Below are 22317 nucleotides of genomic sequence, written 5' to 3'. Positions count from 1 at the left end.
CGACGTGCAGCGACGCAAAGTTCGTTGCCGCAGTTTCGCTACTCAACAACTTAAAAACTAAACATATATGTAAGGCAATGTATAAACAAACATAAAAGAAATTATAGTGATTTTAAGTGGTTTTAATGTTGTTTAACTTTTTGTAACATGAAAACGAAAATAAAGATACGCAACGCCACACAATTTGGCGAGAAACGCCGGAACCACTCAACGGCCTTTCAAAAGTGCCGTGTAGCAGCGCGACAACTCCTTTGAGTCGATAGAGTTCTGGCGTTTCGAAGGCCGTCGACTGGAAGGCCTTCCAAATGTGCCCGTGTGACACGGGTATTAGATATTGAAAGTGCGAAACAATCACAGAAACCTGAAGATGATGTAATACTTTTTGGCGCCAGTTGTGCACTACCGCCCGCGTCGGCCCACGCAAGGGGCCGCGTTCCTACCAGAAAGCGTTAGCCGCCAGAATTTCCTGGTAAACATCCCAGTTACATAAGCTGCAGTTGCCGGAAAGCGTGAGAAGCAGTCAGGGACCTTTGAATGCTATCGCTTTTCGCTCTTCGAGGCGAAGCTTACGCGTCCGTCAGGTTCTTGCGCAATTTTTTTATAGTGTTAACACGGTTGCTTCAAGTGAAAGCGTTAGTAAAATTAGGTGACATTCCTTTCTCGTAGCTTCACGGATATGTCGCGCATTTCTATGGGGATGTATCTTGGGATGTTTCTTACCGTGCATGTGCTGAATGCTATCGCTTCGTGTAGGCTTAGCGATGTTACTCTACCGTGGGCGCAAGTGGACTCTTTCAGGTGGCCATGTAGCCTTGTTTTTTTTTTCTTATTCGCACGCAACGCCCATGCATTGCCCGAAAGTACACACAAAGGCTGAAAAGATATACAAACTGTAACTCAGTCAGCGACTGCATGAAGTCAACCGCGTTTACTGGCTTGGCCGCGCACACTTCAACCTCATAATAGAATTAAACGCGAAAGCGAAGTTTTAGAATAAAATACCCACTAAACGCAATCACTCGAAAGGGTTATATGTGAGGCTGCAATGCGTTTGGTCGCTGAAGGTGGCATATAGAGAGAGCAATCAAGAAGAGGAAAGGGCAGGCGAAGTCAACCAGACGAGCGTCCGGCTTGCTACCCTACACTGGCGGCAAGAGAAAGGGGAAACAGAAAGAGGAAAAGAGGAAGAGAGTGAGCACTGAGGGTACGCGGGAGAATGCATGGGAGCACTACAAGTGGTCACTTGGAGTCACTTCCAGGTTAGGGAGTTGGCCTTGGTGTTGTTGTGTGGCCCAGTTTAGGCGACTACAGCAAGGACGTGTTCACACGGTGCTGCATCGGCCATCGCAGGTGGGTTCCGCGAAGAGGGGACGCGGTAAACACCCACGCGTGGAAAGAAATCGGATTAGTGGCTGCGCTGGAGAAGAGGCACTAGATCTGCACCCTCACTAGGGACAAATGGGTAGACGGTCCGAGCTGAAGGGGAGCGTTCAGGGAGTTTCGGGCTTGGACTCGGACGGGCGCCTCGGCGTTTGAATAAAGCGTCACCTTGTCGGACAACGGCTCTTCCTTCGCGCCGCCACCGCGCACTCGAATCATCGAGGGGCGCCTACTTCGGACCTTAAGCGCCTTCCCTCCTTAACTAGTGTTGAAGCTACCAGAGGATAAAGGGAAAGGAAATTCACTCTCGGTCAGCAGCACTTACAAGTACTGCACTAGTGCAGGAATCGCTTTTTTGTGCCAGTGATGGATGCGGCCACAGTCCGAATATCCTCGACTCAGAGAACGGCATCGAGTGCAGTCGGCGTAAAATTGTCCGCAGAGAGAGGAAACGAACGTCGTAGGGAGGACAGATGCTGCGCAATGGGCGCTCGACGGTGTGGTCGCACCAGGAATCACACGTCGGCTTATGGACCATTGCCGCACGGTAGGAGCAAGCGTTTCGTAAACAACACTCCCAAGCACAGGCGACGCAGCAGCGTTGTTTCCCCCCGGGAAAGTCTACATGACAGTTGTAGTCGCAGAAGGGGTGTCACTTAGCCTAATGTAAACGTAAGAGCCAAAATTATGGCGATGCAGCACAAGCTGGAGAGGGCGGAAACGAAAGTAATCGTATTCATTTGGCTTAAATCGATACGTTCCATTCCTTGAGAAGAGCGCGCGTTTGGAACGCGTCATACGCGCACGTGTTAGGACATAGCATGGTGGGGTGCAACCTGTTCTCACCTTTTGTCTCTCCATACTCCAGTGTGTCTAGGTCTACACGGATGCTTCACTCAGTTTCTTACCTAACTCCGCTCTTGATTTTCCGGTCCCGTGACGTTATCCTATATTTTACTCCACAAGAGCTTTCTTAATATTATTACTACTACTGCCAGGAAAGGAATAGCCCGTCAGTGTTATAGGTAGATACATGTATTTATTTTATTTAAATTTCGCTTAAAGAAAACGGTGAAAATTATTACAGTGTGCCTTCTATTTCGAGTGGAAGCATCGTGACATTGATGTATATTTTGTTGTCGGAGCCTAAATCTCCACTGCCCTGAGGAAGGCAGCCAGATCTCTTCCACGAGATCTTCTTCTTGTAGCCTGTTTTCCTGAGGGCCTTCATTGCTTTTGCGACCACGCGACCTTCCAAACAGCCGTGCTTCCTCGTGACCAACAACACAAAGTGAGCCCCGGACGCTGCAAGTAAGAATGTGTATTAGCACAGTTTGCGCACTTTTCTTTCCGAGCGCCGTGTGGTGGGCAGATCCAGGGAGCCGCCCAACACGTGGGTTAATCGATGCAGCTAATATTCAAAATTTTAACGACACGTTTAGCGTATCGGCACTGTTTCCGCATCACCATCTGTAATTGAAATGGCTCTCTAGAGCGGTCACGTGCAGTCGGCGTCACCCTTGTGTAGAGCGCGTGAACGGCTGCCTCCAGGACGCTCCGGAGGCAGCCGCATTTGGGCCCAGCAAGTATCCGTTAGAGGTCGCTGGCTGGCTCCTGAGCTTAAAACCCCTTAAAATACGTAAAGTAGCGACACACTCCTCCCCCGCCTTCACTCCTTCTCGTTTCTCCTCTCTTTCCCGCTCCCTCCACGACCGTGGGGCCCGGCTACACTGCTCGAGCGTAGCAACGGCGCCAACGTGCGCTCCTCGCGCCACTCCGTAGACGCTTCTCGAGCAAAAATGGCGCTGATGCACGGCGCGAGGGCCCACGTGATGCTATTAGGCCAATAGCGACGCAGCGTCGGCCCAGGCCAGAGCGCGCGAGGAGGAGGCGGTATTCTTCAGAGCGGGTTGCCACTTTACGAAGTTTAAGGGGCTTTACCTGAGCTGCCCCGCAGGCCGCGGTTTCCGCGCTCTACACAAGCGTGACACGGACTGTACGTGTGGCATCTTTGACGTGGTGGCCACGTCCCGGTGGGCACGCGGGAGATGGTCGTATAGATATGTGTGTACGCCTGTCTAAATGGATATATATAGTTGAACGTTTGCGCAGTGCGTTGTATAGTTTTTATGTCTGTCCCTCTCTGTTTAGCGCTATACTTTGGGATTCCACATTTTCCCGAAGCGCAAACCGCATGGAGGAGTACTCCATGCAGTTTGCAAAAAAATAATCATTTGTATCATGCAATCTGTTTTCGTGCAAGAATTCATGGTGGAGTACAACTGATCCGCACATCGCAGTTGAGAGGAATTGCTGCGTTGTATGCCAGGACCCTCGTCGTGCCGTAGTAAACAAAGATCGCCTCTTAAAGCTGTGTGGAAATTTATCGCGGGCTGTGACTTGATTAATTTTCTGTAAACGGTAATTCATCTGCGTTTTTAACTTTATCGCTTATTACTTATTAATTTTGATTAATTATATTATTATTAATTTTTGTATGTAGCAGAGAACATTCTGAAGGTGGACTTCGAGATGGTGGCGTTAGTCATCGCGACAAGGCAAGCGCGACAAAACAGACACGCTGGCGATTAGAACTAGACAGCCTACAGCATTGCAGCATCAAGGGGGAAAAAATGCTGTTTTTGAATAGGTTGTTTGAGGTATCGGCCTGTAGTGCTTGTTTTCTCGTGTTTAGTGGAACTCTGATTTACACCGCCGTACAATTTTGTGCGCACATTTCCCTTAGCTGGTAGCAGGCAAGAGGTTCATTGCAAATAAGTATATTTTCTCGTGTTGGTTAGCTTCCGTATGGCAAGCACAGCATGCCCTTTAGATTCTTTTACTGATGATGTTATCCAGCGGATAGTATGTAATTAATCCACCATTTATGGTAACCAGTATGTATTGTTTTTTTCTTGCGTTTTGTACATAGAGGTAGGAAGACTTTCGTTCAGTCCTTTGTTATCTTCATTTACTTGCACCTAACAATCACCAGTGCGTTAAGAACCACGATGTATTTCTTTTATATGAATAAAGGCTGTTTTATTCATGCTGCGTGCCGTGAGTGGTGTACTATTTTCAGGCGCGAACCTAACCGTATCTGTTCGTATCAATATCGAAAAAAAATCAAACAGGAGTACTAAATTACTGAAGCTCAAACTCAGGGCGAGAGAGCTTCAAAGAGAGTTTCCCGAGTTCTTTACAAATTGTGAGAATTCATAGTTGACTGGGACAGTTGTGGTGCCCAAGCATTATAACTTAGCCTTTTTCTTAATTTGATTCTGGCGCTTTAAGAGGCGCTCGATTGAGCGGACACGAAGCCCGAATCTCAAACTGCCGAAAGATATTAGACGCAGGCTGACATATCTGGTGATAGGATAATGTCAGTGCGTACAAGTCTATAGATTGCTTATCTTGTGACATTCTCACCGTCCGGCCAGCAGTGGTAGATCAGAGCCCAGGTCTGACTATCCGACGCGATCAACTGTTCAAATTGTTGCTCTTGAAGGGAAGAAACAGAGAGGGGAAGAAAATTTGTAAATCCCTTGCACGCTGTGTTGTACATCTATCGGATGATAGTAAGTTCCAGCTTGTCAGTACAGAGAGTGTTTATTATTATTATTATTATTATTATTATTATTATTATTATTATTATTATTATTATTATTATTATTATTATCTTCACAAAATTTTTAGAAATTGCTGTGCAATATAGTACAATTCTAACTTTTGACCTAAATTACTGAAAACTGCGGCCATTGTTTCTACGAGAAATCCAAGTGTTTATTTCAGTAAGTAACATAATTATTCTAATTAGCTTTTCTTAATTGATTACATTAAGGCACATATATCGATATTCGAATTGTTGCCTCTGAATTCGAAATGCGTATCCACTTGGAATGAATCCTAAGGAATGCACCACAGTTTCATGATATCGAATTTCAATGTGCCCGCCGAAATGCACTGGCGTTTCAATTATTTTTATGCTTCAATGCATTAACCAGCGTTCTTTTTTTTTTTTTTGTAAACGGTAAGTCGGAAAACCGTGTATTTTTACCTCAAGTCTGACGGCGCATATCTCGAAACGGTGCCATCCTCATAATTCGTTCCCTGTTGATAAACCTTGCGTAATCGCTAGCTAAAATTCGTAGATTGAAATGTGCTCCACAAAGTAATCAACTGAAAATACAATTAGCGTAATTGTTTTCATTATTCAATTAAGCGTATTGATTTCTCGCAGAATAATGGCCGCCTCATCGAGCAATATTGATCAAGGTTTAGAATTATGTTATCTTCTCAGGCAATTATTAAAAATTTGGTGCAGCTGAAAAAAAGAAAAGAAGACACCCCGTAACCAATGAATTTTTTAAATGAACGCCTGGCAATAGGACACGTGGGCTGTAGTGGTACAGCTGTTAGTGACATCGTCTGAGGCTTCGTCCAGCAACAGCACCTTAGGAGCTTGTTTATTTTTACAGAGCTGTTCTCGTCGGAGGAAAATGGATATACCAGTATTTAAGCAATCTGGTAATCTAGGCTGGTAATTGACTAACTGTAATTTTAGCCGCCCTTAAGTATGCATCAAAGCAGACGACACGCGCATCTGGTGGTTAATACGGCGGAAATACCAGGAGACGGCGCAAAACCTTACTGCTCCAGATTTTATGTCATTTTTGGGCGAGCGGCAACGGTGCCGTTGGCTTTTCTCTTAAATTCTTTTTTTTATTTTGATTTGATGTATCGAAAGGAAATCTTTTTCCGCGCTTTTACTATTGCGTCCACTCGTTTCTCAAGCGCAAAACTTTTCACACCGAGTTTTCTTTATGTATACACTGTACGAAATTATGCAGCCGAAGATTTCGTTGAGCTTGGTCTGTATTGACCACCCACTCCTATACTGAAACACGGTCGCCGCATCATTGATCCTTTTATTTTGAACTTGATGCGACGAATCTATTTCGAACCGCATCAAACACGTGACTGTAAGCGAGTCTCACTCCCCTGACGTTCCAGTTGTTCCGGGAGTACCACAAAGCTCCGCTTTAAATTGGCTTCTCTACTGCTTCCTTTTTTATGTTAATTGCATGCAGTGCCATCTTAATAGCTGAGTTTGTTCGCAGAATACTGCGTGGTTTATAGAAAGATACCCTGATGCTGCTGGCCCTTCATCTCTTCAAATTGACCTCGATAACATCATTCCTTAGTGTTCTCGATTTGACATGGGCCTTAAAGCATACAAATAGAAATTCTTCGATTTCAGTAAACCTTGAAATTTTACTCACGCGACGGCAATGGTTATGTATCGATAAAGAAGCGTCGGTCAGCCAGACGCTTCGGCAGCGCTTCGTAGTGATGTTTTTTTTTTTTAAACCAAGGTTCTGGTTTCTCTAAACTTTATTTCGTACGGGGTCGGTTAGCGCTGCTCACAGAGGTGAACGACAGAAACGCATTCGATCTCTCCTGCTTTGACTGCTGCAAACAAGTAACCCAGCTTTCCTTCTTTTTTTTTCTACGATGATCTGGCCCTGGTCTTTGATTCAGCGTGAAGGTGGTACAAATTCAACTCACCGTCTCTGTAGATAAATATGTCGCCTTGGTGGACTTTGAACGGATGCTTCGACCTCTCTCCCTTTGCCTTCGGTCTGCCATAAAATTTCAACAGGCACTGTTCAAACCTTCACCCACGACTTTGCCGCCGCTTAGCTGAGTCCAACACTCGCCGATATTACTTTCTTGCTGTGCAAAATAATGCGCTTGCTGCGAAGCTAAGCAGAAAATGATATTTTAGCGAGAGAGCTACGAATGCTTGACGCCACGCTCTGTATTACAGTTGACCTCCTATAAAGCGGCACAGATATGAACGAATTTAAACGGCGCCAGCGATGCGAAGCGATAAACATGATACCAGAAAAAAAAAATAAAGAAAAAATGAAGCTGTGTTCTTCCACTCGCCTAGCACCAGGGAGCACAACCTCCGCAAACCAGGGCGACATGAAGAACACACAAGTTTTTTGACAAGTTATTGAGAAGTTGTTTTTTGTGATCGAAAGTATATTGTTCGCGCACATCTGCCGCCGTTTACTCCAACAGCTACCAAGCGAGGACGTGCAAGGCATACTGCGTACATAGCGTTTTGCGCCACTTATCGAATCACTGCTCGGCACTGTGAGGGAAACTGCAATTTCTTGCTTCGAAATATGTGGATTTTCTACAGGCGCAGCCTATGCGGTTACGGCCTATCACTGTTTGTCGACTAGTATGGAGTTTTAGTCATCTTTGTGTATTATCAGCGTTCATTTCCTTGCTACTTTCTCCTCCACTCATACTCTTTGGCCACTTCCCAAATTATATCCGTACATCATTGGTGTACTATATCTTCTTTTAGGGTTAACATCGCCTATTTACTTTTGAAATCTTTCAACTTGACTCTTATCTACCGTTTTACCAGCCTCTCGATCACGTGTAGTAGAATAAATACTGAAGCTCACCTAATGCTGGATGCTAAATAATTGTTATGCCTAAGCATGAGCACGACTGTGTATACAAATGGTAACGCCATCTGGCCCTGCTGGCGGTACCTAGGCGGCATTTGCAAGCAAATCGCGCGTACAGTAGTTACGTCCTCTCAAACCCGCCGTGGTTGCTCAGTGGCTATGGTGTTGGGCTGCTGAGCACGAGGTCGCGGGATCGAATCCCGGCCACGGCGGCCGCATTTCGATGGGGGCGAAATGCGAAAACACCCGTGTGCTTAGATTTAGGTGCACGTTAAAGAACCCCAGGTGGTCAAAATTTCCGGAGTCCTCCATTACGGCGTGCCTCATAATCAGAAAGTGGTTTTGGCACGTAAAACCCCAAATATTATTATTATTATTACGTCCTCTCAACTCAACGCTTGATGGCGCAGTGATATCAATTTGCCAGAGGCGAACGGGTTCGTAAAATGCGGCAGGTGCCTCGTGGTGCGATGAGCGTGATTTCGAGGCTACACTGCATGCGTGGCATGCGTGTACACGAACATCGCGTCAGATGAACCACATCCACAGTCTGGAAACTTCTTTTACGCCTACGGGATTTACTTTGTCCTCTAACAGTAATCGTCGTCAGCTTTTCGTGCACTTTCTCAATTAACCAGCCTGCGCTCGATGCGTTCTTGTCGGAAACGCTTTGTTGCGACGGAAGGAGAGAGCGAAATCTCCATAACTTACTGTAGATAACTCAGTCAACCTATGTGTGACCACCTATATGTGTAAATTGTAAAATAATGTACACCCTTCAAAAGGGTGCAGGGGTATGAGTTATAGAGGCATTTACACCCTTATTCATGATAGGGTGTAAATTATTTCACATTGCAGCAACCTACATATACGAATTGCGTTGCATCGCTTTGCATTGGGAAGGGGATCGGGGAGAGAAATGCTCCATCGGAGCAGGTGGCAGGATAAATGAAAAAGAAAATGGCAGGGAAGTTTATTATCATGATATGCGTTGGTGAGACGGTGGTGATAATAGTACGAGAATAATACTTTTCTACTGCCTCTTCAAAGGACACACATTCACTGCCATACCTAAGCACGCTGTGCTGGTTGGCCGGCAGGCAGATCAGCGAAGCTGGGTGGGCAACACTACAGAAGTGTCGACACAGAAAAGGCTACAGCTTGCCAATCAAAGCCAACGCATTAAAGAAATGAGAAATGCAAACTTAACGCTCGATGTTGATTCGAAGGAGAACGCATAGGAATTATAGTACGCTTGCTGCAGATCTAGTGGTTCTCAGGAGGTAGAGCTAATTTCACAAAACATAACGAGTGCCTTCCGTTTCTGTATACACCTCGTCATTCCAATAAAAAGTTTTTCCGTTGTCTGTAACGATACTACAATTATGACACGCTGACAGAACTGCAAGTCGTTCGTGGCCCGAAATTTCCGGGAGCGCAGGGTTAAAGAAGGTGGGTTCGCGCGAGATAGGTGACGATGGTTGGGGGCGAGGTAAGCTCCCAAAGGACGCACATTTTTTCTCAAAGTTTCATAATATTTCTTCAGAAATGGGTTTCGCGTAAATTGGTGCTCGTGCATTAAAAGGCAAAGTTATCAGGCGGCGACAGTGATCAAAACAAAAAAAGAAAAAAGCCAAGTTTACCCTTTTTTCTTGCGATAGTGCACCATTCCCGCCTTGGGAAAGTACGCCCTCGACAAGCACGCCGTAAAGCGGTCGCGAGAGTGAAGCACTTCCAGCCACTCCTTTCGCGCGAACTGCAAATGCAACGCAAATGCCCTACGTTGCAGTGTCCTGCGAGACTAGCCACGCTTTCTTACTCAGTGATATTTGTATAGCTTTAGCATATGACGATCTACTGTTACAACTACCACTTTGGCCGCGTTAAAGTTTCGCGCGTGCTAGCCGAGTCCCGCAAATGGTGACAAATGGCAGCAGTAGCGGTAGAGCAAGTGGTGTTAAAGAAATAAAACATTACAAAATGAAAAGTATTGCTACTGAAGAGCTTAGCATCTAAAAATGTTTGCCCTAAACAAAAATAAAAAGAAAGAAAAAACAATTGAATGACAGACCATTATGAGAGGGGAAAAAATGAATTAATCAAAGGCTTTCACCAACCGCCTATAGGATGAAATTAATCACATTGCGCGCTGAAAATCTTGGCTTGCAAGTGCATGCATATCAGACGTACGGCAGAGTCGGCGAACGACCCCTTACAAGCGACAGCGTAGTGCGTACACTTACTTAATCGTTAAAGTAGTTCGATTCAGAGCAAAGCGCGCGACAAGTAACTAGCGCAAGTTCAAGTTCAAGTTCAAGTTTATTGTTATTGCGTGTACAAGAAACGGGCTTACATATTATATACAGCACCAGGAGGTCCCAGAGTGAGAAACTGCCAGGGGGACCTCCTATCATTAGTGGGTGCATAAGAGTATTAGAGCAGCAAGTAGAGGGCGAACAAACAAACAAAACGAAAGAAAAAAAACGCGTCAAGAAATACAATTCGTAGGGATCAAGTGCAAATAAATAGAAGACAATTAGATATATATTACAAACAGCGTTATACAGTAATATCAGAATAAATAATCATAAGCAGGAATATCTAGTTATCTGTAACAAAAATTTGGCTCTTCTGCATATTAAGAACAATGAAAAATACAGTGTGTTTTACAGAAATATGAAGCCTAACGATACAGTAATAGAAGTAATGTAAAGAAAATGTAATAAATATGAATATGTATTTATGACAAATGAAAAGATGGTTCTGCTAACAGCATGCCTGACCTCTGTACTGTTCACCCGTCCATACCTTCTTCCAATTGACGTGCATCACATTATGGAGCACCTTGCATTTCGGCTTCTTGGCTTGGACTGACGGTGCCAGTTGCATGGCAACGATCACCGCCAACGCTGCCAAGGCGACGCGCATGGCTCCAGGTCCCCGGATGTCCGGCTGCACTTGAGGGAGAGAGAACGAGCATTGCCGATCTAAGGTTCGAATGGATTGATATGGGCACCATGAGAAAATACTATCTCGCGAGGATGCTGAGGCGGAGGAGGAGGAACGAGAAAAGCAGAAGGCAGGGAGGTTAAGCAGAATAACGTCCGGTCGGCTACCCTACACCGGGGCAATGGGAAAGGAGAAAGTATCAGCGATACCATATAGAGCACATTCCTAGATGGACACTTAAGAGAAAGTTAACTTGGATTCGTAGATTACGCGTGTACGTAATAGGCGAATCAGTTACTGCTATACATTGACCAACGACCCCGTATTGTTACTATATCAATGAAGAAGACCAATGTGACCAGTGTGCGAAGCACCTACACGAGGATTTGAAGGAGCACGTCGTGAACTATTCGTTTTCTGGTATCGGCAGTAACTCCGGCCGCCCGAGCAGTCGTGCAGGCTCGCCACTCCAGCGAACACTACAGACTCGCTCGACGAACCTATCCACAAACCTTTAACACGCTAAGAAGCCGTTGTTACGGCGACAGCTTCAAACAAACACGTTCCTCCACCTCAAACTTCTACCGCTCCATACAACACCCGCTTTGCCTACACTCTCACAAATGCCAACACGGCGAACAATGCGCCTCACTCTAAAGCAACCAACTGCGAATATGCCCCTCCCCGCCCACAAGTGTTGTTTCGAATCATCGGCGAAGGATAGCGCTGTTCCGCTTGCACTTCAAGTAGATTTTCGGAACAGGCGGAAATCATCTGCATATGAAATCACAAAGGTAGATGAATAAAGAGATTCACTGATTAGGTTTTTTTAATTATTGATTACCTTGTTTAATTTGCGTTATCGAAGCCGTGCACTAGCGTTGCGTAGCAGAAATCACATTACTTGCACCTCTTTCAAGGTATTCGTCCGCCCGAAAATTGCCAAAATGTGCATTGACGTGGCAGGTAGCGTTGCACGAACGTCCCAGCTGTTGTAGAGGTACTTTCGGGAAACTGTTAACTGGAACGCCAACGCACGTCGTAGCGTACTTTGAGAACTGATATCTCGAAAGTGGTGGTGCTAGTCTCTGAACTTCTGCTCAGGGATAGGACTTGGTTATAACTTGGCTTCATCTCTGCGATTGCAACGTTCGGGGAACTAAAGCGAACATTTAAACGAAATTATCGAACGAACTATTTTCAGTAACTGAGTGATTCTTTATATTACTGACCGAACTAACGGGAGGACCTTAGCATATTGGTTCGATAAAATGCCGGTTTAAGGTCAGGTACCAGCCTATCCAATGCACACTCACCCTGAAGAAACGCTCTTCTATGAAAATCGTGGGGACTAAACGCCCACGTGTTCATCACTTATAAAGGCCACAGAAAGGAGATTTCTTATTCTTGCGTTCGGATCTGACCTGGCAGTTCTCGTAAATATTTCTTTTTCCGAATCTGCGGAAAATACTTCTCTAATACGTGACTGCTAACTTTGGAGGATCCATTGTTCTTTAGTGCTTTTGCCTACTCATATCGTGACAGCGACTTTTGTTGCTTTTTTTTCATTTCTTTTTGTCAGTAATTTCCCAGTTTCTCTAGAAAGGACATTTTTAACATGTTTGGATGGCTCCCCAGAGCTTTTGTTCCTGGAAGACAAAGGCTTCAAAAAACCATTCTTCGAGTCTCCGGAGGTTCCCTATCCTTACCTCGCCGATGCGCTGAAGCCATAATTATCAGCGTGTTCTCCTCTGTATGCGTTGGTTCGTATTTCGATGCTATTTTTACTACGTTTCCTGCTTAGAATAGCAACTCTGCCGAAGTAAGGCAAGTAGTCCGGTCATAGCAGTATAGCTCCGCGACTTTCGTGGTGCAATCGTTGTCGATTTGCGACTCCATCTACGGAATAAATTACTTCACATACTGCTATCACAACTTGTGGACGTAAGCTCACGTCGAATTATGCATTACTTGTGAACCTTTCTGCTTCCAGTGTGCACGTACTACATTTTGGTCGCGAGCGCAGGAGGTGCGCTGTGGTCGCTCTAGGCAGCAACGTATCCCTCCGCGTTCTGTGGCAGATAAGTTCAGATCTGCGACGCTTTCCATGAACTGCTTACATAATGTTTTCCGGCATAATAGTATGAGACCTAATGTTATGTCAAGGTACATGACGCATGCCAGTATCTTTGGTTATTATGTGGCACATTATTTCTGGTCGCGGATGCGAGCAGTCAGAGAGCTCTTTCAACCCTTCGTAGCGTTGAGAGCCATGTATGAAACGGAATAAGAAAGAGAAAAAGCCACCTGCTGTCTTTTGTTTCTGTAACGTGATTACTTTTTTTCAAGCAGTTCTTTCTTTTTTTCTTCTTAGATCAAATACCAAAGCATTTGGCTGTAGTAAAAAAAGAGAGAAGAAATCTATTTCATGTTATCGAAGCGATGCGCTCGAGATTGATTTATTGCATTTATGTTATTTTCTGGTAGTGCCGCCCTGTCAATTTAAAGTTGTAAGATTTCATATGCCCTGATGTCAGCAGAAAATGTTCAGCTTTAGGCGAAAACTGTCTGTGCTTCGCATTCAGAAGCATGTGAGCGCTAAGCGGTTGTGCTTAGACGATTACACGATTATTTATTGTAATATCGGCGGGTGAAATTTTCTTACAGTCTTCGGTTCGTGCTTTTATCCGCCCATCCACCCGTCCGTTCATGCGTCCGACCATCCGCCCGTCAGTGACCGACCGACCGACCGACCGCGACCGACCGACCGACCGACCGACCGACCGACCGACGGGCAGACGAATTAATTAAATGACCGATCATTAGCATCCTCGCCACTGAATCCACATAGTGCAATCCTGCGGCAGGGGACAGCACAAGGCATGAGCTACACGCTGCTTCCGTCCAGCTCAAAGCACCCCTGCCAGTTCGCGTGCCACTTTTGAGCCTACAGCGGAAAACCGCATGTGTCTTCGCTAATAACGTTCGTCAACGTCCGACGTTTAAGCCGCAAAATGTTTGTCACTTCCGCCATACCGGCTCTGTGTAGCCGGCAAAACAATAGCCTCGGCTCGGACAAACAAACGAACAAACAAACGAAAAGAAACGCTCTCCGTAATGAAGGGCAGGTGCGCAGAGCGCCCCGCCCCAGCTGCTTTTGTCGATGGCGTCTCATTGACCGCCACGACGACTCTCGCGAGGGCTTCGAACAGTCGAGGCGACGCCGGAGAACAAAAGAGTGCGCGCCTGTTCCGTGCCGCGGATCGTCGCGTGCGGCAATTGTTTCGAGAGGGACTCCCGCTACCCTTGCTGTCCGACGTGGCCGGGAAAAGCCCCGGAGGTCCCCCGCCCGTCCGCTCGGTACTCTGTTTTTACGCCGCTAACGAAAGAGAAAACGAAGAAAAAAAAAAGAAAAACAAGGAATCTTTACTTTCCAAGATCCTTAAATTAAAGCCTCTTGTTCGTGGTTGGTGACCTTAGAGCCAGCCTCGAGGCAAGTAGGCACTAAGAAAGTGCACCCGGAAGTACGCAGGATCTGCCCGATTTAATGGTTCGAGTGCCCTCCCGTGCGGGCAGGTGGTATCGGCGAAAAGTGAATGATTGTTTGGGGAATTAGAGGGCGAATGTTCGTTTCGTGTTTTGGTTTTAATGTATAATGGCGTAGCGCGTTTCTTAATTTCGTAACAACTGGATTAGAAGGCGAACGCGCGCTGATAATATCGTAGTTGGGATAAGGAAGACGCGGAGCCTGGCAGATCATGTGATGAATAGAGCAGGGAACAGTTTGTTTTAAAGGAAAAAAGAATGTTTATCTACCCGAATTCAGCTCCGAGTCACGAAGGAAACCTTTAGAGTTTCCTTAGTGGTTTCATCCTACTGCCTGGCGTACGACAAGTCTTCCCTTTCATGAGGCTTTCTCGACCATGCCGATTTCCGCGGAGCTGATTTGCCATGCTCAACGTCCCTGCATTAAGGTTGTCGATTAATTAGGATTCGCCCTGCGATCTGCTATATAGCCTCTTGATGAGCTCGGATGGTACAGAGTGACTGATTCGGAAAAGCGTAAGTCCCGGTTTGATCCCCAAATCAAGACAATCTTTTTCTTCAACTGGAAAACATTTTTTTTTCCTCAGAAGCCCGCGCGTGCTTCCTGTTTAGTTTCGTGCTATGCTTTCGCGTGGATGACATCATCTCCCTTTTCTCGAAGCTTCCGCCTCCTTGTGGATTTGCTGCAGAACTGATTTGGACACGAGCGTTTTGTTCACTAGAGAAAGTGACTAAACGGTTCGATAAGGTTATGACAGTTCACCGTAATTGGGTAAGTGGTTAGGAAAGGGCGACAACGGGCGCCAAGTAAAAGAAAAAATGAAGTCTATAAGGCGGTGTTGGTTTGAGTGGAGTGCTCACATAACCAAGTTTTCAGTCATTCGATGATCCGGGATTACATCAGTGCGCGCGAAAGTCTTTAGCAAACCTAACAGTGAAAATGGTGCGGCATTGGAAGAGAGAGAGAGATAGAGAGACATTCTGTAATCGAAGCTAGAGATGTTTTCTCAATCGTACGTCTATAGCATACATACTACAGATGACAAGAGTTATGCATGAAATGCGACTTTCGTACGTAGAACGCACGCGAACGGCATACACAAGTAACGAATGCGGGAACATGAGGCAACGAGCAATTAAGTTATCTGATTCGGGCCAGTACCCCGGGCAATGTCAATGTGGGACACCTGGCGTTGAGCGTTTGCTTTGTGGCTCGAAGAGTGCAATTTGCCCAGAGCGTTTTGCTCCCCACATCAGCAAGCACAGTAGTAGTGCTTCTCCGTTCCCTACGTATCGGCGACTTCTGGAGATTAGCACCATCTCTCAAGAACCGCCAGGGGGGCCATAAAGACAGAAAGCGCGCTTCAAGCCGATAGTCTAAGCGTGTTTCATGCTTTGCTGCGCAACCTCTTGTTTCACTGAGATCCTTGGCAAGGGATTATTCCTAGCAGTCCTTAAGCCATTTCCATCCCTTTCATAGAATGGAGCTATATTATCCGCTGAATCAGGGGAAAAAAGAAGAGTGAGGGTGGCTCAAATGGATTTTGCACTCTCACAGCGAAAGTGTATATTTCTAGCAACTGTGTTCGCGGGAGTAAACGATTGCCGCTATTCAACCCCATTCGGGAGAGCTCCTGAACCCCCCCCCCACTCCCCCCCCCCCCCCCCATTGGAAGTTAAGCACGCTGCAGTGGTGAAAACGAGAACTCTAGAGAAATATAGATACGAATGCGGGACAAGCAGCTGTGGCCCACAATGGAAGTTGTTGTTGCTCCCTTTGTTTTCATTAGCTTCTGTGAAGCTTCACACTTATGTGAAGGGGTGTTATTTTCGCTGCTTAGAGTGAGCTTTTGCCGTTTTAGCGCAGCGACGACACACTTCTTTAAGGGTGTGCGAATGGTTCTTTTTGAGACGAAATCGAAAGCAATCGAATAGCGCCAGAAGCGAAATCGAGACGAATATCGAATATCTTTTGAATACCGATCAGCCGTTTTCATTGTTAACGTAAAACGATGTTCGCATCCCAGTGTATTCACAACGTTATCATGTTTCTGTCATTACAGTGCGTGTTATGAAGCGTTGTTCACTAAAGGCGCAAATCGAACATTAGGAACAAATAAGCAATTTGTTCGCATACTCGGAACCTCTCAGTGAGTGCGGCTGAGCTGGAAGAGCCCAACTCCCTGGGTAACGTACAAAGTTCTCCGCTACGTTGACTTTCATGCTTTATTATGTTTTTATATAGCAGGCGGATTAATTTATCGTGAATTTGCTTCAGTTTACTGTTCGATCATGCGCAGTTTACGATATAATATATTGGGAAACTATTCGAGGAATATTCTCATTTACTAATAGCGACTATTGATTCCAAAACACAATGGAATTGGACATTTATTTTTATTTGTTAATTGAAAGCTTAGAATCTTCCCACACTACTACAAAGATTCGTCGCGGACGCCTGCAGGAAAGCCGCACCCTGTCTCCTTTGGTCGGCGTTAAATTGCGCGGAGCGACATTGGGGCACCGACGCTTGGTCGCCGAAAAATAAAAAGGAAGACGAACGAATGCTCCCTCAATCGGGTACCCACGATTGCGCAGTGATTGCAGCATGCACTTCAACCCGTTCCTAAGACAAAATTCAACACTTCAATATCGTTTAGAACGCTCTTGCATAAGCCCTCGAGGGAAACCGGTCTGCTTTACGATTGGTAGTGACAGGCCCTAGCAACACATCTTAGAAGTTAAGCTCAAGGAAGGTTTGGTGAAGCATGATTGAGGCCGCAAATGGGAAAGATGATTTCGCTGCCTGGGCTTGTCTGAAGAAAGACTCGAAGCTGCAAGTGGGTTATTTTGTAATGTTCTGAAACATAAGGCATACTTATTCGTACTCGCACCGAGTACAAAATGCTTCGTTGCCGCGCGCCTAGTTGCGCTTAAACAATATATTAAAACAATGAATATTTTAAAACAATGACTCTTTTAAAGGCCCCCAATACAAAGCAAGCTGAACCGATGAGAGTGTCTTGATGAAGACGGCACAACGATTACGTCAGCGCGAGCCATAGCCAAGTCATCAAAGAGACAGCGAAGCATCAGAAGGCGCCGTTGGAGAACGGGAAGCTCTAACGAATGTCGCGACCTTCGCCCCGCTCCCGAATGACCCCGCGACCTTTAGGGAGAAGAGGATGCGGCGATAGCTTTAGCGGCTCCTTGTGTGACCCACATTCCGAAGGGGGTCAAGCGTGGCGGCTTCAAGAAGCGAAGTTCCGGGTCTTGTACCGCTTCTTTTATTTTTTTTTATGGGGGGGGGGGGGGGCAGCTGTTGTTGTCGCTTTGGCGGCACAGCTGAACGCACTAGCGGTAGAACACCAAAGAACAGGAAGAAGAACTTTAAGAGGGCAACGTGGTAGGTTAGGAAAGAAAAGAAGGTTCCTTACACGGTGTTGTGCGTCCAAAGATGAAAGGAAAAAAAGTGGGAGGAAAAAGGAAACGTGTTGTGCTACGAAGGAAGCCACGCGCACATAGCACGCCTGTGTATATGGGCAAGCGCACAGAGTTGCGTCCGCGATTGACTATGCGCCAAAGGGGAAAAAAACATAATAATAACAGCGCATGCGTAGAAGGCGGTATAGCGAGACCATACCGCCTTCTATACCGCCTACCGCAGAATGCGGTATACCAAACTATAAGAAACCTGTCCAACTTGAAATCACACGATCGTGATGAGGTCACCTCGGAGGGAGAGGGGGCCAGATCGGCTCCCTCCGAATTCTTAGATCCGGGGTCCAGGAGACGAAAAGGTAAAATGGGGGATGCAAGGATATAAGTCGCTTGCGCAGAGTGACCCACTTTAGGTGCACTTTCGAGCACGCAGGCGTATTGAGAATGTGCGTCCTCCGTGAAGATCGGAGAAGAAACAGCCGGCGCATTTGAGAATCTACAGCATGGGCGATTCGGTTTGCGGGAATAGAAGTTTGGCCCCTTTGTATCTCTATTTTCCGAGCAGCAAAGTCGTCTCACTGCATCGAAAAAACGCCGTTGAGTTAGTAATTCAAAAGTATATAAACTATTTTTACGGGAGCGTTGGGATCGCACTATTGCGGAGGGCAGATAACGGGGGAATTTTGTATATGCAAAAGCAAATCTGATATGGCCAGTCTGTGTGCGTGAAAATCGTTGTGCATGTGCACTCAATGTTTAACGGCCCTGTTAACTTGGTGTCACTGTGCACAAAATTTTGAAATTGTTTGTATGACTCTGTAGGATAGACGATGAGCAAAACGTGAACAAGGTGAATGCAGGAGCCAACGTTCCGACAAGTGGACTTGTCTTCTTCAAGGCAAACCTTCTTCTTCAAGGCCTTGAAGGAGACAAGTCCACTTGTCGAAACGTTGGCTCCTGCATTCACCTTGTTCACGTTTTGCTCATCGTCTTGAATTTCCATCTCCCGCATTCCCCGTGTTTTCTCTGTAGGATAGAGGTGTTCATGAACAGAAAATAAAGTTTCTATAGAATCGATCGCTATTAGCTTGTATTAATCCTTTAAGTGAACAAGAAAGACGAACGTTAGGTTAGCCTCGGTCAGTACATTGTTATTCGGCATTAGCAAAGCGGCCACCTTACTGTGAGAAAGGGCTAGCCAAGCCAGGCAAGGAAGACGTGAGTGGCGACGCCTCCTTCTTGCAGTACTCTGTACTTAAAGCGCATAGCTCGTCTTTAGGTCGTTGATTTTGACATCGTCGGCTCGGACGCGATTTTATTGTTCATCGGCAAAACAGGCATACACTGATTACAAAGGCGGCGCCGAATAAAACAACACACGAAGAAGGGGGACACGAGACAGCACGTAGGCGCACTAACAACTTGTTAGTGTTAGTTGTTAGTGCGCCTACGTGCTGTCTCGTGTCCCCCTTCTTCGTGTGTTGTTTTATTCGGCGCCGCCTTTGTAATCATGCTTAACCAACTAGCCCACCAACACATGCTCAGGGATACACTGCTTACTAACGGAACCGAAGACTTGACCTCTTTGCGATGCCAAAACTGCTCGCACGCAAGAACATTCGGACGTCGCGCTTATGTAAGCGTGAATGAGTTCGCGAATGAAGCTGCCGTCACGCACGGATGAAACTATGGTACTAGCTTACAAGACTCTTACTGGTATACACTTATTTAGCTTTGTGTGTTAACTATTTTGCTATTTAGCATGTCCGTTGCAACTCGCTTTATACCGTACTTTCCTGAGGAGACGAATGCGTCAACACTGTCTATGATGTCTAAGTTTTAGCAGAGGTACAGTACTGTGCGTACTGCATACTGTGCATACTGTGCAGTACAGTACAGCAGGCACTGAATGTGGTAAGGGAATACATCTACTTAGGGCAGGTAGTGACGGCGGATCCGGATCATGAGACGGTAATAATCAGAAGAATAAGAATGGGCTGGGGTGCGTTTGGCAGGCGTTCTCAGATCATGAACAGCAGGTTGCCATTATCCCTCAAGAGAAAAGTGAATAATAGCTGTGTCTTACCAGTACTCACCTACGGGGTAGGAACCTGGAGGCTTACGAAAAGGGTTCTACTCAAATTGAGGACGACGCAACGAGCTATGGAAAGAGAATTATAGGTGTAACGTTAAGGGATAAGAAAAGAGCAGATTGGGTGAGGGAACGCGAGTTAATGACATCTTAGTTGAAATCAAGAAAAATAAATTGGGGGGGGGGGGGGGGGGGGCATGGGCAGGACATGTAATGAGGAGGGAAGATAACCAATGGTTATTAAGGGTTACGGACTGGATTCCAAGGGAAGCGTAGCAGGGGGCGGCAGAAAGTTAGATGGGAGGATGAGATTAAGAAGTTTGCAGGGACGACATGGCCACAATTAATACATGACCGGGGTTGTTGAAGTATGGGAGAGGCCTTTGCCCTGCAGTGGGCGTAACCAGGATGATGATGATGATGATGATGATGATGATGATGATGATGATGACGACGATGATGGTGATGATGATGACAGTATCTGACAGTGTCTTCACGAGTATCACGAGATGACACTCGTGAAGCAGTCGCTTAAAGCAAGAGGACAAAAAAAAGAGGGCTACCGAATAAAGCCAAATAATTGTGCCAACCAGACTCGCCCGACTGTCCCTTTTGTAAAAAATAATACCGAACATTAGTATTAATATATTTAGTGCTGCACAAATGTTGTAGCTGTAGTATATGTTTGGAGCTCACTCTGCTGCTAGCCCAATAGTGCTGAACATGTGAATGAATGAATGAATGAATGAATGAATGAATGAGAGTTTTATCCTCTTTGATTCCGCCTCCCTGACGCCTTCCGTTTTAAAATATATGTTTACTTCTGTACTCTGTCAGCATAGGAAGTTGGTTTTATTGCGATGGCAACTATATGGACATTCCAGGCATAACCCGCCGACGCCGTGGCTGTGATGTTCTGTATATATTTAAGTATATGTATGTCACATATTTATCTACGCCCCATATGCAGATGCTATAATATTCAATCACCAAAGTTGCTCAGCAGGTTACTATCTTCTTATTTCTCACTGTTTCTCAAATCATAGTCATAAAATTTTTTGGTAGCAGCGCGCAGAAAACAGTATCGAAACGCTTAATTCAGAGCGCATGCCTTTTGTCTTACATATTATCAGTATAATTAAAAGTTCAAAAGAATAGCAGTGATCCCAGTCTGAAAGTTATGTAGTTTCACTGGCGCCCTGCGTCTTACTGGCCGCGCAGTAGCACCTCTGAGATGTAATTGTAAGCCCTACACGGCGTTTTAAAAGCATACAACGGTGGTAGAAGTTTGGTCGTGCCTGCCTATGTCGCACCGACATACAGACGCACCTGCGAGTAGTTAGAACACCGTCCGAGGAGTTGAAGAGCAATGCTATAAGCCTTGCTATCATTGTCAGAGTTTCGCTCTTAGAGAGAAACTGCCACATTTTTTAGATTATTTATTATACTGTTCCGTATGATTAAGCAGATCGAAAGTCAGGATTACGTCGAAGCTCTGGCGGTCCTAATTAGCTGTCTTCTACCTTGGCGTTGTATGCCAATTAGCACGAGCGAACCTCCAAACAACAACAATAAGCGGGAGCACTACGCTCTGGGTCATCGAGTTTCTCGACTTCTTCTGAGCTGGCTCGCGCGATTCGGTGAAGAAGCCAAGCGTTTACGGCGAGCTTCTGGATACGATATACGTGACCTGCACGCAAGTTTCGTCCTTCCTCTAAGTAGGCGTTGTTGAAATCGCAGCTGCAGGCGCCAATCTTGTTCTTTCCGAAGTTTTTTCTTTCTTTTATATTTAAGAAACGGCTTCTCTTCCTTTATTATTGTTATTTTTTATTCACCAGAGATTTCATTTCTCCTTTATACGGAGGGCATAGCAAAATCTCTTCTCTTCAAAACGGATGGAGAAGCTATAAAATCGATTATACGCTGCCTATGCGACTTGATACAATGAAAACGAGCGTTCTGTCTGATTCAGTGCCGAAAGGCCGCTTGAGCGAAATGGTTAGCTTTGGGATTTAGTCCGTCGTATGGCGCTGCACACCCCTGTGAGAGCTGGTCAAAGGAACCAAAGGATACTTTTTTTTTAAGTGTTACCGTTTTCGCAGTTCGAAATTTAATTTTCCGCCACGATTGCATCAAAGCATTGCCGCTTTGTTGTTTATGTATACAACGGTATTAACACTGCTGCATGCACAAACGTTGTAACAAAGTACCGCCAGCTGTTTGTGGAATGCGATTTGATTTCAAGGCTGCCTTATAGCGCATACTTTTTTGAAACGTGAAAAGAGTGTTGAGCGGACACTAATAAAAAAAAAAGAATCACGCAACCTACGTCGCGTCGAAATGCCAGCGTCCGCACGTCAGTGCGATGTGACTTCTTTTAATCCATTTTCTCGTATCTTGGTCATATTGGACTCA

General features: G+C 45.7%; 1 protein-coding gene across 5 annotated transcripts; it reads right to left on the bottom strand.

Moving 5' to 3' along the window:
- Positions 1 to 2403: 2403 nt before the first annotated feature.
- LOC142575519 (uncharacterized) lies at positions 2404 to 12285 on the bottom strand. 5 transcript variants are annotated; one of them, XM_075684935.1, is made up of 6 exons: positions 12140 to 12285; positions 10683 to 10831; positions 9518 to 9630; positions 6949 to 7022; positions 4810 to 4881; positions 2404 to 2685 (listed from the first exon to the last, which is right to left on the bottom strand). In XM_075684935.1, the coding sequence occupies exons 1-6, from the start codon at positions 12192 to 12194 to the stop codon at positions 2462 to 2464; spliced, it is 687 nt and encodes a 228-aa protein (XP_075541050.1). In that variant the 5' UTR covers positions 12195 to 12285; the 3' UTR covers positions 2404 to 2461. The 5 variants fall into 5 exon arrangements, with proteins under 5 accessions (XP_075541050.1, XP_075541052.1, XP_075541051.1 ...); XM_075684937.1 differs by having other exon boundaries at positions 10683 to 10826; positions 12140 to 12275; XM_075684936.1 differs by lacking the exon at positions 12140 to 12285 and adding an exon at positions 11734 to 11870 and having other exon boundaries at positions 10683 to 10826.
- Positions 12286 to 22317: the final 10032 nt, after the last annotated feature.

Source organism: Dermacentor variabilis, chromosome 3 (genome assembly GCF_050947875.1).
Source record: "Dermacentor variabilis isolate Ectoservices chromosome 3, ASM5094787v1, whole genome shotgun sequence".
Classification (NCBI taxonomy): Eukaryota; Metazoa; Arthropoda; class Arachnida; order Ixodida; family Ixodidae; genus Dermacentor; species Dermacentor variabilis.
This window is presented reverse-complemented; position numbering and strand designations above follow the sequence as displayed.